Here is a 17,535-nt window from a genome sequence, read left to right on the forward strand (position 1 = left end):
ATTCAACTGTGTTTCCATAGAGCAGCAAACGTGCATGTACTTTAACACTGCAATTCATAGCATAGGGTGATTTCAAATCTGAGCTGAGATGTTTTGGGCAGCATTGGCTGGTGATGGCTTGTACAGGGGAAAGTGGGTGTGTTCCGAATCAAGGCCTCAGCAAAGTTCACAATGCAATATGGGTGAGCCCTGCCCCAAACACCTCACATTCAGTATATATTTAATTCTGAGTTAATCTTTGCTCACACCATGTTCAGAAACCTTTTAACATTTTACTGTTATCCAAGTTTTTGTGCCCCCTACACTTAGTTACCTAATCATGTATGGGTTATAATCCACAACTTAAGAAGCTGGGTACTAAGACATATATCAGTAAAATCTGTGTGGCATTAATGCAAAAACAGACAAATAGAAAACCTGGAACAGAGCAGAGCACCAGGGAAAACACTATTCACAACATGAGATAAAAGTAGCTCTAAAAATCAGAGGACAGGAAAGGAGGTGGTGTGAGACTGTAACAGGCCCCCAGACCTTAGCACAACAGAGGCCATGTTAGAGGCACCACTCTGACCTTAAAACCAACACCTGCCAACCGAGGAACAAAGACCTATTCCAATAAGGCCAATCCATCGTTCTGGGAAAGTTCTTAAATGTACTAACCTTGCCTGTTAGCTTCCAGAGTTGTGCTTCTTACTAACTGAAGTGTGACAACAAAGCACATTATGGACACATTTCATTTGAATGTCTATAAAGTAGAAGGATATATTTATAATGTCTAAAGTGGATATAAGGTAATGTTAAGAATATTCAAGGAATTCTTACTCATTATCAAGAAGACACCAACTTGAAGAAAATGGGCAAAAGACATACAACAATAGATACTTCATAAAATGTATAATTATGCATATATAAAGAGGTTTACTGGAATTACCCCACAATAGGGGGATAATGCTCCAAACAGACACCTCATGCTAGCAAATAAAATCCTCAGTACCAGGAATATGTTAACTATTTTTGAGTTCACCATTGGGGTCACATAGACCCCCCTCAAGCTTCACAAGCTATTGCCAGTACTCCTAGCTACCCCCCAGAACTTAACCATAAGACCCTATTGCTGAAGACACTATACATACTTGAGTCACAGAACAAGGAGACATCAAGCTGGTATTAACTTGGAAGCTTCATCACTACAGGCTAGTGTTCACAGTGCTGGAAAGTACTTGCATGATGCAAGAAGAGTAAGCATCAATCTCACAAGCTTTGAACCCTGCAAGCTATAATTCCCGGCCTGACAAGATAGGCCCACTGGTGAAATAGTTATGAATGTTATGGGAGTAATCAACAACTTTCTGACTGGATCAAAGGCCCTCTCTATGAGATGGAACCCATATCTGGCACTATTAAAGGGACCAAGAACCTGTGGATAGATAGGCCATAGGCCTTAGGGGAAAACCCAATACTATTATTTTGCTAAACAAACACTATTAAATTGATTCCTAAAATGACTTTTTATTATACCCATAGGCAGAGTAACTCTCAACCCTCCCTCATCAGAAAAACTCCTTGCAGTAGATGGAAATTAATTTATTTGTATTTTATGTATATTGATTGGTGTTTTGCCTGCGTGTATGTCTGTGTGAGGGTGTCAGATTCCTTGGAATTGGAGTCTAGACAGTTGTGAGCTACCGTGTGGGTGCTGCAAATTGAACACGGATCCTCTGGAAGAGCAGCCAGTGCTTCCAACCACTGAGCCATCTCTCCAGCAAGGCTCAGGGATTTTGCAGAAGAGGTGGCCGACAGACTGTGAGAGCCAAAGGTTATTGATGATATCAAGGAAATAGTGCTTTCCAGATCCAACAGGGTAGATGCACACATGACCTTAGAGTATGTGACAGCATGGAGAAGACCTCTGCAAGCTCAATCCAAACAAAACTTCAGCACTGAGGAAGGAAGCAGATACATAATCCCACCACAGCTGAGGAGCTGTTGGCATTTGATACCTACCAGGAGAAGGAGAGTCAGTTTCCTTCAGTGATGAGACCTAATAGGCTGACCACACACCGATGTAGGCTAAGACTCTCTAGGCAGCACAAACTGGACTCCATAGGGGAAAAAAAGTAATCTCGAAGTTCAAAGGCAAGGGTTGTGAGGGGGTAGAAGGGTGGTAAGGAGAGAAGAAGAAGATGATGATGGTGATGATGAATGATGTGTGTGTCTGTCTGTTTACTGAAAACACACTGTATGAAATTCTCAAAGAATAAAAATATTATAAAAGATATAAATAAGCAATTTACAGGAAACACCCCCAAACAATCAATCAATTATTGAAATGCTCAAGTTCAATAGTAATCAGGTAACTAGAACATAAAACAACAATGAAATGTCATTGTACTGACTAGCCTGATAAAATGTAGAAAGCAACACCATACTGGTGGGGATACGGGCACACAGTCACCCTCACATAGATAACCAACAGGTAGTGGTTGTACAAGCTGGTCGTTGCTGTGAATAGGAATCTGACAGTACTTATACCAATTTTATATAGAGATATGCTATGACCTTGAGCTTCTTCACAGAAGAACACGATTTAAAACACACACACATACACACACAGACACATAGACACACAGACACAGACACACACACACACACACACTTCCTTATTTTTTATTTTTGAGACAAGGACTTTTTCTGTGGCTCAGGCTGATCTAGAACTCACTATGTAGTCTAGGCTGGTTTCAAACTTGTGATCTTCTTGCCTCAGTTTCCTGAGTGCTAGGATTACAAGTATGAGCCATTATGTCATGCGCACACATACAACATGCTTTAAATGGAAGCTATGATGAACAGGCATGGAGATAAAAAGAATGAACACATGCATGCAATGAGAGGGTAGCCTTGAACAGATCAATGATGGGCGCCACAAGCCCAGGAGGTGTGGAGTCAGCATCCACATCTGAGGTAGTGGTGGTGAAGGATTGCTTATGGGATGGTCGCAAACATATTGGGACAAGTTTTGAAATGTAGGATTTTTCATGTGCCCTAGGCATGAAACAGCTTTGGCCACCAAGCCAGGCATCAAGCCAGGACGAACAAAGCACTGCCATTCACTCTGCCCCTGACTAAGAACACCACCACCACCAAAGGTCTCTGCCCACTGCCAGGGTGTGAAATACAACAAGATTTTTAAAAAGGCCTTTAAGCATTTAAGCTGAGAGAAAAAAAATGTTGAATTACAAAAGTAGATCAATTAGATGCCTAGCTTTAAGCCCCAGAAGACAAAATATCTTTTGAGTTTTGAGTTTTGCATGGCCAAAAACGTTCTGCATGTGTGAAGGGATAAGATGTGAAAGTGTGTGAAGACCCACAGACTATACCGTCCCCACACAGTTCTTGAATTAAGAAAAACGTCTAGCAAAGTTTCGAATACGCAGAGAGCTTCTTACATATAAAACCCGAAGTTACCTTTTGTAGGAAGAGGACAATCCTCACAAGCATCTGGGCACGGAGTTCTTCCAAGGTGAACAATGTACGGGGCGTTCGAATGAAAATTTTGGTCTTCCCATACGCTACGTCATCCTGAAAGCCACATCGTTCTATGAGTTTCTTAACAGCCTCTTTGTCTGAAGGAAGGTCATGGTTAGGCCAAGTGAATTCAGAGATCATCTTGTACCTGGGTGAAGAAAGAACAGGGCACAAATCAGAGGAGGGAAAAATCTTAACAGAAAAACTTATCAAAACTTTAGTCAACTGTTAAGAGAAGCGAGTTTCTTCAGCCTAATGAGATGAAGAGAATCTCTTCACTAAAACACTCCTTCATGATAATTCTTACTAAACTGGGAATGAAAGGGACTACCTTAATCTTTGGAAGGCTACTTACCAAAATTTAATAGCAATTATCATCTGCAAGTAGGTGACCTTGGAAGCACTCTCTTTACAGACACAAGACAAGGATGCTTCCAGTATGGGGACTCAGCGATGCTCTGGAGGTCTCGTTAGCCCAGTGAGGAAGAACAAAACTGACAATGGTTATGAATAGTATGACTCTTTAAGGAAATCAAATGGATCTTTGGATACTTTTTTTTTTTTTTTTTTGAGATAGGGTTTCTCTGTGTAGTTTTGGTGCCTGTCCTGGATCTCGCTCTGTAGACCAGGCTGGCCTCAAACTCATAGAGATCCGCCTGGCTCTGCATCTTGAGCGCTGGGATTAAAGGCATGCGCAACCACTGCCACCCGGCTGGATAAAAATCTTAAAACTAGAAAATGAAGCAGTGTTTGGTCAACACATGAGAACGAATTGCATTTCTGCGTCTAAACAAGCTCCTTGCCATGTGAGTCTGTCACAAAGCAACTCCTCACACCACAGCTTATTTCACAGAAGTCACATGTCACAACCTCAAAGTGACATTCCATCACTTCTACCATAGTCTGCTTTGTTGGAAGCAGTCATGAGCTCCAGCAGACATTTAAGGGAGTCACACAGGCATGAGTACCAGGAGGCAGGAGGTAGAGCATCTGAAAATCCTGCCTGCCACAGGGATTTCCCCCTACACTAGGCAGCACTAACATGGAGCTAAATTAAGTGATTTTTCTCTGCTACTGAATCTGAATTTTATAGTAATTTGAGATTTTCTTCTCACTCAGGTTACAGAGTTATTTACTCATGCTCCTTCTAGTAATCACATTTTCCTTAGTTTCAAACATTAATATATATTGGGAGTATAAAATAAAGGGTTTCACTGAGAAACTTCATATTGTATACAGCATACTTTGATCAGTTAACCTTCCCATTGCCTTCCTTTAGCCTGTTCCTCACCTCCTCCTTCTTCTAGTTTTTCTTCTACTTTCATATCTTTTCTCATCCCAAGATTCCACAGATGAGAGAAAACAGGAAACACTTTTCTTTATGAGTCTGGGTTATTTTACTCAACACAGTCATCTACAGTTCCATCCAATTTCCCCAAAATGACGTGGTGTCGTTCTTTGTTGCTGAATACTAATCCACTGCACATCTATCCATGTTCTGTATGTCTTCACGTATTGACGGGCACCTAGGCTGACTCCTTTTTTTTTTTTTTTTTTTTGTGTGAATATTGCTGATTCCTCAGAGTATGTACGTTCAAACTGTGTAGCTGAATCATATGGTGCTTGTGTTTTGTTTCTTGGGAAAACTCCATTCTGAGTCTCCTAATGTCGGTACTAATTTATACTCCCTCCACAATATGTAAGTGCGCCTTCACTTCCTGTATTCTCACTATCTGTGGTTTGTTTTCTTGAGAACAGCTATCAGACTGAGATGGGATGGAGTGATTTTATTTTGTAATTTTTTTGATGGCATTGTTTTAAAATATACTCTGGAAATTGATCTGTCTGATGAATAGTTATCAAATATTTTCTTTCATTCTATAGACTATGTCTTCTCTGTTGTTTCTTTTGCTTCATATAACCTTTTTAATTTTATGCCTTACCATTTGTCAATTTTTGCTTTTATTTCCTAAAGCTATTAGATTCATGTTTAGAAAGTCTGTGGTTGATATATTATGCACCCCAATAAACTTATCTAGGTGTCAGAGAACAGAAAGCCATTATATTAAATATAGAGGCTAGGCAGTGGTAGCACATGCCTTTAATCCTAGCATTCTGGAGGCAGAGATCTATCTGGATCTCTGAGTTCAAAGCCACACTGGAAACAGGCAGGTACGGTGACACACACCTTTAATCCCAGAACTTGAGATCTCATGTCTTGTTTGGGAAAGACACATGCCTTTAATCCCAGAAAGGGATGGCAGGAAGCAGAAAGGTATATAAGGCATGGGGACCAGGAACTAAAGGCTTTTAAGCTTTAGGCTTTTTAGCAGTTCAGCTGAGATCCATTCAGATGAGGACATAGAGGCTTCCAGTCTGAGGATTCATGGAAACAGGATCGGCAAGAAGTTGGTGAGGTTAGCTGTGGCTTGTTCTGCTTCTCTGATCTTTCAGAATTCATCCCAATGGGTGGTATTGAGTTTTTTTTTTTTTTTTGATTAATAAGACCATTTTAGAAATTCGTGTTACAAAAGACATTGCCTATGATTATGTTGTAAGTATTTTTCATTTTTTAATGTGTGTGCACACACCAGTGTGTGTATATGTGGAAGTCAGAGGTTGAAGCTGGGTATCTTCTACTATTGCTTTTTATGATATTTTTATTTTTAAAATCAAGGTCTCTTGAGGACTGGAGAGATGGCTTAGTGGTTAAGAGAACTGGCTGCTCTTCTAGAGGGTCCAAGTTCAATTTCCAGCACCCACATGGAGGCTCACAACCACCTGCAACTTCAGTTTTAGGCAATTTGGTGCCCTCATCTGCCCTTCATGGGTAGCAGGCATGCAAGTGGTGCACAGATATACCAGTAGACAAAACATCCATATACATAAAGTAAAAAATTATCAAGGGTTAGAGAGATGGCCCAGCAGTTAAAAGTATGTATTGTTCTTCCAGAGAAGCAGAGTTCAACACCTAGCACCCATATGGTTGCTCACAACGATCTGTAACTCCAGTTCCAGGGGAGCAGATGCCTCTGGCCTCCTCATGCACCTACACTTAGGTGCACAGATTCATACACAGAAACACACACACACACACACACACACACACACACACACACACACACACACGATTAAGAATAATAAAAATAAATCTAAAATTAAAAAAAATAATAAAATGAAGTTTGTAAACCTGATTTTATCCAGAATGGCTCTCCAGCAAACTCCCAGGACCCTTCCTGTCCAATCCTGTCTGGCAGCATTGGGATTACAGATGTGCACTGCCACATTGGGATGTGCACTGCCACAGTCAGCTCTACATTGGTGCTGAGGATCAAACTCAGTCTTCACTTTGCCAGTGGGGCATTTCCTTAGCCTCAGATCTTGTAGTATGTTGCCTAATTTCAAAGATTTGGCTCTGATATGAAGGCCTTTGATGCACTTTGCATTGGTTTGGTCTAGGATGGGAGGCAGTTCCTGCAAGTGGATATCCAGCTTCTCTAGCATCATTTGTTAAAGATAATGTTTGCAGCACCTTTGTCTCCTCAGCTGCACAGAATGAGGTAAGATAATGTTTCCCATGGCAGCTCGTTTCAGTAACTTAAAGCAAACATGTAAAATGCTTAAAAAATGTACCTGGTACACAGAACAAGCATTTAAAAAAGCCATTGACTATTGTTAATAGTTCTCTTGAGAAGTTTAAATATCCTAATCTCTCTTCACCATTTGGCCATTTCTTCAGTTTGTTTGAATAATGCTTCTTCTCTATTCTGTCTTTTCTTCTTGTACTGACCTTAGATGGGCCTTGCTTCCCTTACAGCAGCTGGAGATGTGGCTACTTGTATTGGTCATTATGCCAAACTCCTAGCCATATAGCTACACTGACCCACTTGGAATTCATTCTTCTCCTTCACTTTCTCTAGGCCTCCTCATGTAGCTCAGGCTGGTCTCTAACTCACTATATAGGCTAGGCATGGCCAATCATGATGCCTCAGACTCCCAATGTTGGGATAACAAATATATATCTGTACACCCAGCCTGGGGTGGCTTTTTAAAAGGCAGCTCAAGCCTCACTAGATTGTCTTTGCTTTTAACTGTGACACTGGGTTACCTCTGCACCTTCATAACATATTTAGGAGTAAGATACATGTTTAAGGTTCACTGAGAATCAATCAATATCTCTCTCAATCTCAATCTCTCTCTCTCTCTCTCTCTCTCTCTCTCTCTCTCTCTCTCTCTCTCTCTCTCTCTCTCTCTCTCTCCTTCCTATCTTGGCTGTGCATTTGCTATTTTAAAATTGTTTAGTTAGCCAGGCAGTGGTGGCATACGTCTTTAATCCCAGCACTTGGGAGGCAGAGTCAGGTGGATCTCTGTGAGTTCAAGGCCAGCCTGGTCTACCAAGTGAGTTCCAGGAAAGGCGCAAAGTTACACAGAGAAACCCTGTCTCGAAAAAACAATACATACATACATACATACATACATACATACATACATAAAAAATAAAAAAAAAGAAAAGAAAATTGTTTAGTTTGTTTTCTGATGCTGTGATAAACACTGTGGACAAAAGCAATTTAGCAGAGAAAAGGATTTATTTCAGTTTATACTTCCAGGTCACAGTCCATCATTGAGAGAAGTTAGGGCAAGGACTCAAGGCAGGAACCTGGAAGCAAGAGCCATGAAGGAATAATCTCCATAGATGTGGCAACTGGCCCATCTGATTTGACAATTCCTCAATTGAGGTTCTTCTTGCCAGGTTGTATCAAGTTGACAATAAAAATCAGCCAGCACATACATACACGTTCTGCACTATTTGAGGGTGTTTGGGGTAGGAATGGGGTATTTAATACTGAGCCACTAAGACTACTGTATTGGAAGTTTATAGGTTCATGGGGGATGGGGTGGGAATGCGTATGTTTATGCACGCGTGCGTGCGTGAGTGTGTGCGTGTGCATGTGCGTGCGTGCGTGCGTGTGCGTGCCTGTGTGTGTGTGTGTGTGTGTGTGTGTGTGTGTGTGTGTGTGTGTGTGCAGGTACACATGTATGTGGTGTATAGGTATGTGAGGACTGGCCATCAAGTGTCTTCTGAGATCTCTCTCCATCTTGTGTTTTTCTTTTCTTTTTTAAAGATTTATCTATTATGTATGCAGTGTTCTGCCTGCATGCATGCATTCCTGTAGGTCAGAAGAGGGCACCAGATCTCATTACAGATGGTTCTGAGCCACCATGTGGGTGTTGGGAATTGAACTCAGGACCTCTGGAAGAGCAGTCAGTGATCTTAACCACTGAGCCTTCTCTCCAGCCCTTCTTTTCTTTTTTTAAACTTTTAAAAATGATTTATTTATTTTTATTTTATGTGCATTGATGTTTTGTCTGCATATATGTCTGTATGAAGGTGTCAGATCCCCCGGACGGGGAGTTACAGGCAGTTGGGAGCTGGGAATTGAAACCAGGTCCTCTGGAAGAACAAATGTTCTTAGCCCTAAGCCATTTCTCTTACCTCCCCCCCCCACCCCGCTGCCCCATTTGTCTCTTCTTCCCACCTTATTTTTGGAGAAACAGTCTTTCATTGAACGTGGAGCTCACTGATGTGAACAGACCGGCTGGTCAGCAAACCCCCAGAATACTCCCATTTCCATCTCCTAACACTAGGGCTACAGGTGTGTACCCATGCCTGGCTTTTTATGTGGGCACTGGGAATCCACATGCACTCAGCTCTTCATGCTTGTGTGGTAAGCACTGCACTAACGGAGCCGTCTCTCCGGCCACTTCAAATGTCTGTTATTCAGTTTAATGTTGACCCAGATGCTCAAACCAAAAGTCTACTTGTCGTTCTTCATTCTCATCACAGTCCATTCATGTACAAGCCACTCTTGTCATCTAGCCCTCAACACATCCTGAATGTGTCCACTACTCCTCTATCTACGGTAACACACTGCTGAAGACACTATTTGTAAGCTATCTCTTCTAGACTCCTGCAGTAGCAGAATGGGCACATGGTCACCATGGTGATTCCCTGAAGACATCTATAAGACATACTATTCCATGCTTAAAACTCACTAATTTCAAAACCTCAGTGCTTTGGTCTAATTACCAAGTTCAACGTGAGTCAAGCCCTGTCTATACCTCTGCTGTTTCACACCATGCCTGGCACTCAGCATTTTTAAACTACACTGATTATGTGATTTGTAAAGTGCCATACTCATTACAGAGTAGAACCTTTCTGCCGCTGTTCCCTCTGTCTGACCTTCTCTCTTCTCTCACCTTTAGATCCTCCTGGAATTTACCTCTTTAGAGACTCCTCTGACCTGAATCAGAATTTTCTGATTCAAGTTTTTAGACTTATTTTTTATTTGTGTTTATGTGTGTCTATGTGTATGCTTTATGTGCTCAGGTGCCCAAGGAAGCCTGAAGAGGATGTTGGATCTCTGGAGCTGGAGTTACAGGAGGTTGTATGCTATCATATTTGTGGGAGCCCACAGAGGCTCTCTAGTGAGACTTACTCAGGGTCAGAGAATCTGAGCTTGCTTTACCCACCCAGCAGGGCTGTGTAAGGAGATGATTTGGCCATGGGCGTGTTTACCAGGTGTTTAGAAGGGTCTACACTTGGCTGTATGGTGTGCTTTGATCTTGCAAGGGGGAGGTCTTTTGTCTCTCCTCTTGGCATATTATAAAAAGCTCTTTTCAATAAAGGATGAGGCTACTGGGTATTGATCCAGGCCCTCCCGAAGCTATCCTGTGTTTCTGTCTTTCTTCTCATTGTCTAGGTCTCTCTTTCTACCTAATATTTCTTAATTCCTCTCTCCTCCACCTAAGAACCTTCAAAAGGTGGGAGCTGGTGCCCAGATTCCCACAGATGGCACCCTGAATGTGGGACTTAGGTATGGAGGATAAAGAGAAGGAACACCATGGAGCAGGGGGCACACCCGGTAATGAATTACAGGAGGCGGTGATGTCCTATTCTTCAGGAGTAAAAGTATAAATATAAAGCAGAGTAGTTAAAGTTAGGCTGCAGCAAGTATCTATCTCTGTCTATGATTTTTTTCTCTCTATTTAGTAAGTTAGGTTTAAAGTTGTAAAAAAGTTTTGGTGAAGGTTTAACTTAGGGTAGAGTAGTCCCCCCCCCCCCCCCGACTCCTCCCACAAGCACAGATGGGACCTGGGATGCAGAAAGCAGCATCCAGGACTGAGCAGACTGTAGCAGGAATCTTAGAAGTTCTTATTAATAAAATCAAACCTGTGAGCCAGGTATTGGGGTGAAGTTGGAAGATCAGAGAGACAGAACAAGCCACAGTTACCTCACCTCGCCGGATCCTCAGCTGGTCTTGTTTCCTCAGACTGGAGGCCTCTTAGTCCTCATCTAGAATGGGTCTCAGTTGAACTGTGCTAGAAGCCTGAATGTTTAACCAGGCCAAATGCTTAACCAGCCAAATGCTTCTAGTTTCTGGTCCTCACTCCTTATATACCTTTCTGCTTTCTACCATCACTCCCTGGGATTAAAGCCTTGCTTTCTGGGATTAAAGGCATGAGTCACCATGCTTGGCTGTATCCTTGAACAGATGGATTTCTGCCTCTGGAATGCTAGGATTAAAGGCGTGTGCTACCGCTGCCTACCCTCATGTTTAATATTGTGGCTGTTCTGTCTCTGACCCCAGATAAGTTTATTAGCATGCACAATATTTTGGGAAACACAATACCACCACAGCAGACACTTTGCACCTGGCAGTGTGAGAATGAAAAGCCGCTTCAGAAACTGCCAGCTTCAGAAGCCCTCACTACAAGCAGCAGCAGCCAGGCACTGGCAGCTGAGACATCCACTGTCTTAGTCAGTACTCTATTGTTGTGAAGAGACACCATAACCACAGCAGCTCTTATAAATAAAAGAAATCATTCAATTGGGGCTTGCACACAGGTAGACATGGTGCTGGGGGAGTAACTGAGATTTCTACAACCAGGTCCACAGGCAGCAGGAAGAGAGAAAGATACAGGGCCTGGCATGGGCTTTTGAAACCTCCAAGACCACCCCCAATGACACACTTCCTCCAACAAGGCCACACCTATCCCCATAAAGCCATGTCTCCTAATCCTTGCAAACAGTACCACTCCCTAAGCATTCACTATATGAGCCAATGGGGGCCATTCTTATTCAGACCACACACCCACATAGGTGCTAGAAATAGAACTCAGGTTCTGTGGGAGACCAGCAAGTGCTCTTAACCACTGAGCTCCCTTTCCAGCCCCTGGTTAAAGTTTTATGTATTTACTCAATTATGTTTTGTGTGTGGAATCTGTAGTCCAGAATGTTGGAAATGCTTAATGAACATTTAAAGTAGTTAAACTGATGAAGCTGATGACGTTTTCCTATCTCCCAGTTACCGAATGTCACTGTCATTACCAGCCCTGAGTCAACAGCAGCACCATTTCACTCTGAATGACTCCTGTAGCGACGTGCCGTTCTAGGCGCCTTGTATCCTTCACCCAGTCATCAAGCACCCTTCGAGGTAGTTACTGCTCCATCCTCATTTCACACACAAGGAAACTGAGTCACGGAGTCACATAACCAGAAAGTGGTAAACCCAAGATTCAAACTGGTCAGATTAATTCAGAGCGTCCACACTGAACTTACAATAATGATGGTAATTCTGCATCAGTACTGAGAGTAGTACTGAATATCTATTGTGTGCTGGGGACTTGGACTTTTACTTAATTCTCACAACAACCATTCAAAGAATTTTTTTTTTTTTTTTTGAGACAGGGTTTCTCTGTGTCGCTTTGGAGCCTGTTCTGGAACTCACTCTGTAGACCGGGCTGGCCTCAAACTCACAGAGATCCACCTGCCTCTGCCTCCTTAGTGCTGGGATTAAAGGTGTGCGCCACTATTGATTGGCTCAATGAAGTTTTTTTTTTTTTTTTTTTTTTTTTTTTTTTTTTTCCGAGACAGGGTTTCTCTGTGTTGTTTTGGTGCCTGTCCTGGATCTCATTCTGTAGACCAGGCTAGCCTGGAACTCACAAAGATCCACCTGCCTCTGCCTCCCAAGTGCTGGGATTAAAGACGTGCTGCCACCACCACCTGGCCTTTAGTGAAGTTTTTATATTCATTTTATAGATGCAGAAATAAGATCAAGGAGATAAAACACCTGGCTTGGGAACAAGTGTGAAGTAGGTATTGCAGCAGAATCCTACATGAGACTCCAAATCCATGTTCTTTCTCGAATTTCCATTAAAATGACTGAACTCTCTCCCAGGGTCTATAAGCTATAAACTCAAGAACTCTGCCGATTCTGAAGAAGTTTCTCATATGTACAGTTTCCCTGACTTTTCTGTTCACTTAATAGATGCTTGCAGATGGCCTAACATGGCTGCTGTATCGTCATGTTTCTGAGTGCAATTAGGTTCTGCTGCATACTCTACCCTTACCTGTGAAGAAACTTCTCATAGGTCTGGCGGAACGCAAACCCTGCCCGGCGCACTCTCACATTCTCCAGTAATCCAAGGTATTCCACCTGATGGCGGCAGCGCTCATCATCAAATATCTGTGGGGACTTCTTGTCGTTGGGTTTGATGCAACGTACATAGTATGGTTCCTAAAGAAATAAATAAGCAATGAGAGAATTCACTGTAGACCTCGAGGAGGGATGCTAGCATGTCATTAGTGTCAACTGTGTCAAATTAAGCTCAGTGCCTCGGATCACCTGGCTATGTATCTGTGAATGAAGCATTCTTCCTTTCTGCCCCAATTCAAAGTAGTTCTCATATAATCACTGGTTTATATTTTACTGTTTAAGACTCATCAGAAATAGTAGAAAGGGGTTAAAGCTAAGGAGAAAATAATTAAGATGTGTAAGCACTGAGAGTTTTGTATATTTACAAATGACTGATATATTGTATATTTACAAATAACTCAGAAGAGAAAGTAGCTAAAGATCAACTGTAACGGAGATCTTGATGGATTAAGGTCAAGTGGTCTGAGAGCACAAGTACTCCCTAAGTATCAGCCATTGCTCTTATATTATTATTATCATTGCTGCTGTTGCATTAGTTTGTGCTTCTATAAAAGAGATTAAACTTTATGGGTAAAAGAAATGTTATGAAACCATCTATAGGCATTAGTGAGTCTATGGAAGAGCCCCTCTAGAAACTCCCCCTCTATGCCAATCACATTTTGTACCAGGCATTAGATTACGACTCTTGTTAAATATAAAGCCATGTTTGGCATAGATCCTGGTACACCGAGGATAATGAATAAATTATCACTAGATGAATCGGAGAGGTCAAATATATCTCATCTCTTCTCTGAATCCATTATCCATCAGACACACAGATGCACCTTAATTAAGATAGAGTTCGACGTAGTTATATTAGGTAGTTTTGAGCACTGTGGAGGGAGGGCTTGACATGGCAAAGGGTTGCGAATGGTTTAAGAAGTAGGAAAGTTTTGAAGAATGTGAATTGATTTGCACTTAAATAAGTTTTTAACACCTAAGAAAGAAGTTATAATCATATATTTATCATGCTCCCTACACCATAAAAAATAAAGTTGTTTTCTTCCTTTTTGCAAATTCTGCTATATTAGCTTCCTATTGTTGTTGTAGCAGATTATAACAAGTTTAGTGGCTTAAACTAACACAATTTGATTATCTCACAGCTGTGGAGGTTAGAAGTCTGAAATGGGTTTCAGTGGGCTAACGTCAGGGTGCTATGGAGTTACTACTTTCAGGGACCTCGGAGATAGCTTGTTCATCTTTTCTGGTATGATGGTAAATCTTGATTGTTAACTTGATTAGACTGAGATGTATCTAGGAGACTATAAAGTGCATTTCTTCACTATCTGTGAGGGTGCTCAGAGGGAGGATTAACAAAGGGGGATGGGAGCAGCACAGCTTTAGAGGCTGGGGACTTGACTGGAATAAAGGGAAGACAGACTCCCCACAGCCCTCTGCTTCCTGGCTGCCATGGTAGGAGCTGCTCTGCTCTACCACGTTCTTCTTGTCACAATGGACTGAAAACCAAGAGACAAAACAAAGCTTGCCTGTTTTCAACTTGTTCTGCCAGGTACTCTGTCGGAACAATGAGGCCTGACTAACACATCCAGCTCTTAGAGGCCCACATTCCTGGGCCTCCTCTCCATTTCTTACACAGCAATGACTAGCTGAGTCTTCTTATGTCAGCTCTCTGTTTCTGACTCTTTTGCCTCCCTTTTCCCTAGCAGAGAGCTCAGTGATTATATACTGAACCCACCTGGACGCCCTTGGACAATCCCTAACTTTAAGGACTGCTAATAGGACCTTAATTTCACCTTTTCTGTGTAACACAGTCACACGGGTTCCTAAGTTAGGCCATGAAAATCCTGGGGGCCATCTATGGAATAACAAAAATAAACTAAATCTGGCATAATAAAAGGCATGGAGAATAAATTATGCAGCCAATGATTTAATCAGTGAAACCCCCATTAAAAACTCACAACACTTGGGCTTTGAGGATGTATTGATGTACTGGGTGAATGGTACAGCCTTACTCCTTGAGGACAGAAAGCCACTGTGCTTGGACCTCACTTCCAGCCTTTGCCAGACTATCTTTTCATCTGGCTGTTTGTATCCTTCATAATAAAAGTGTTATCATACGATAGCATTTCTAAGTTCAGTGAATCATTCTAACAAATTATTAAATATAAACAAGGGCCAAGGGAACTCCAAAAACTGTATCCAAGTCATACAGAAGATTGTCCCAGAGGCCTCACTTGAAGATGGCATTTGAAATAAAAATCAGTCTTACTAGCAACTTTGCCCTTTAACTTCTTGGACCAGATGACAACTTGGGCTAATAGTGTCAGAAGGGAATTTAATTACAAGATCCTCAGCAGGTATCAGAGTTGGTGCTACCAGTTAGGGTCATCATTCTGTCTAGCATACCTGTCTTTATTTTAATCTTGTCATCTATGGGAGAGTGAAAAATATGACCATGATATTTGTAGCCTATACCACTAAGGGGCAGGAATCTCTGAATCAGGGCTGACTTTGTGACTTGCTTTACCAATACAATACAGCAGAAGTGACACTATGTGACATCTGGAGAGGTATCCATGAGAGACACTGCCTCTTTAGCATGTAAACAAGCCAAACACTGCATGAATAAAGATGTCTAATCAGCTAGCCATGTCATTTAAGTAAGATATCTCAGACTGCCAACCCTGGTATACTGATCTCTCCTTGTTGAGCTCAGCAGAATTGCCCAGCCAACTCACTGAATCATGAGGAATAATGAGCTGTGGTTTCCTTAAGCACTGTATTTCAGAATAATTTGCTATAAATCAAGAGATATCTGATGGCCAGGTAGTGATGGTGTAAGCCTTTAATCCTGGCATTTGGAAGAGGCAGGTGGATCTGTGAGTTCAAGGCCAGCCTAGTCTACAGAGCTAGTTCTAGGACAGCCAAGGCTACACAGAAAAACCCTGTCTTGAAAAACGAAAGAGAGAGAGAGAGAGAGAGAGAGAGAGAGAGAGAGAGAGAGAGAGAGAGAGAGAGAGGGGGAGGGAGGGAGGGAGGGAGGGAGGGAGGGAGGGAGGGAGGGAGGGAGAGAACTGATGACAGGCTTGGTGGCACACATCTTTAATCCCAGCATCAGATCTCTGAGTTTGAGGACAGTTGGTCTACATAGTGAGCTCTAGGCCAGCCAAAGCTAGATAGTGAGACCCTGTCTCAAACAAACAAACAAACAAACAAACAAACAACCTGGTAACTGTTTGATTCTGGAATACCAATAGTTACATTTTAAATATTTTTGTATATTTAAGCAGAGGATCAATATTATTATAATGTTTAATCATAATTCTACTTTTTTTTTTTTTTTTTTTTGGTTTTTCGAGACAGGGTTTCTCTGTGTAGCTTTGCGCCTTTCCTGGAACTCACTTGGTAGCCCAGGCTGGCCTCGAACTCACAGAGATCCACTTGCCTCTGCCTCCCAAGTGCTGGGATTAAAGGCGTGCGCCACCACCGCCCGGCTCTACTTTCAAAAGTAGCCATAGTTGGTAAAATTTGTAGTAGTTTTCAAATGGAGCATTTATACATAGCTTACTCTTGAAAAGGCTCATGATAAACTTGAAACAAACTTAGTGAGATGGGGAAGGAGGAGAGGTCACTATTAAGCAAAGATCTCGTGTGAGTCTTTTGGCACCGAAGATCTTACTGCTTGTGAGTAAACCAATTCAAGTGGCGCCAAGCACAATAAATACCAAGTGCTTTTAGATCTGTCTGCATGTCCTGGTGCAACACTGCAGAGAATTGGCATACCTGCAGTTTAGTTTCTCTGCTGTTAACTGGTGTGAGTATGTCCTCTTTATTGTCAGCTCAACTACATTTAGAATCACTTAGGACATTGACATAGTACACTTCTGGGTGTGCCTGTAGGGACAGTTCTGTAAAGGATTAACCATTATGGAATGTGGGCAGCCACCATATTGGCTGGGGGTCTGGATGGAATAAAAGGGGGAAAAAGAGAAAGACAGCTGAGTATCAGCATTCACCTTTCCTCTCTACTTCTGACTCTCTATGATGTGATCTCGTCTGCAGTACCAAGCCTTCCCCACCAAGATGGAATGAATCTGAATCTTCAAAAACAATGAGCCCAGATCAGTTTTCCTCCTTACCTCCTTCTGTTGGGTATTCTGCAGGCATGCAGTACACATGTACACACACACACACACACACACACACACACACACACACACACACACAAACACATTATCTCTGCTGCTCTTGATGTCTGACTTCAGCCCTTCACAGAGGACATCCTCAGTGTGATTCTGATCCTTAGAAACTTGTTACATTTACCCGACATGCATGCTTTGTTTGTATTAAAGATAGCTTATATTCAGTAATCTGTGCAAATCTTAGTATGTCAAATTTGGCTTTCATATTGTCTAACTAGGATTTATTTGAGTTCATTGCTTTTGAAGATTCAGTCCATCTTGGTGGGGAAGGCTTGGTACTGCAGAATAGTTAACACACACATATATGTATA

General features: G+C 42.0%; 1 protein-coding gene across 2 annotated transcripts in view; it reads right to left on the bottom strand.

Moving 5' to 3' along the window:
• Myo1d (myosin ID) overlaps positions 1 to 17,535 on the bottom strand; it is a 316,231-nt gene that overhangs the window by 169,084 nt on the left and 129,612 nt on the right. For both annotated transcript variants that reach the window (XM_042282484.2, XM_076577607.1), the window contains 2 exons: positions 12,937 to 13,103; positions 3,466 to 3,673 (listed from right to left, as the gene is read on the bottom strand). In XM_042282484.2, coding sequence (XP_042138418.1) covers positions 3,466 to 3,673; positions 12,937 to 13,103 — 375 coding nt within the window. The remainder of the gene's footprint in view (positions 1 to 3,465; positions 3,674 to 12,936; positions 13,104 to 17,535) is intronic.

The sequence above is a fragment of the Peromyscus maniculatus genome, chromosome 8, assembly GCF_049852395.1.
Source record: "Peromyscus maniculatus bairdii isolate BWxNUB_F1_BW_parent chromosome 8, HU_Pman_BW_mat_3.1, whole genome shotgun sequence".
In the NCBI taxonomy this organism is placed as follows: domain Eukaryota; kingdom Metazoa; phylum Chordata; class Mammalia; order Rodentia; family Cricetidae; genus Peromyscus; species Peromyscus maniculatus.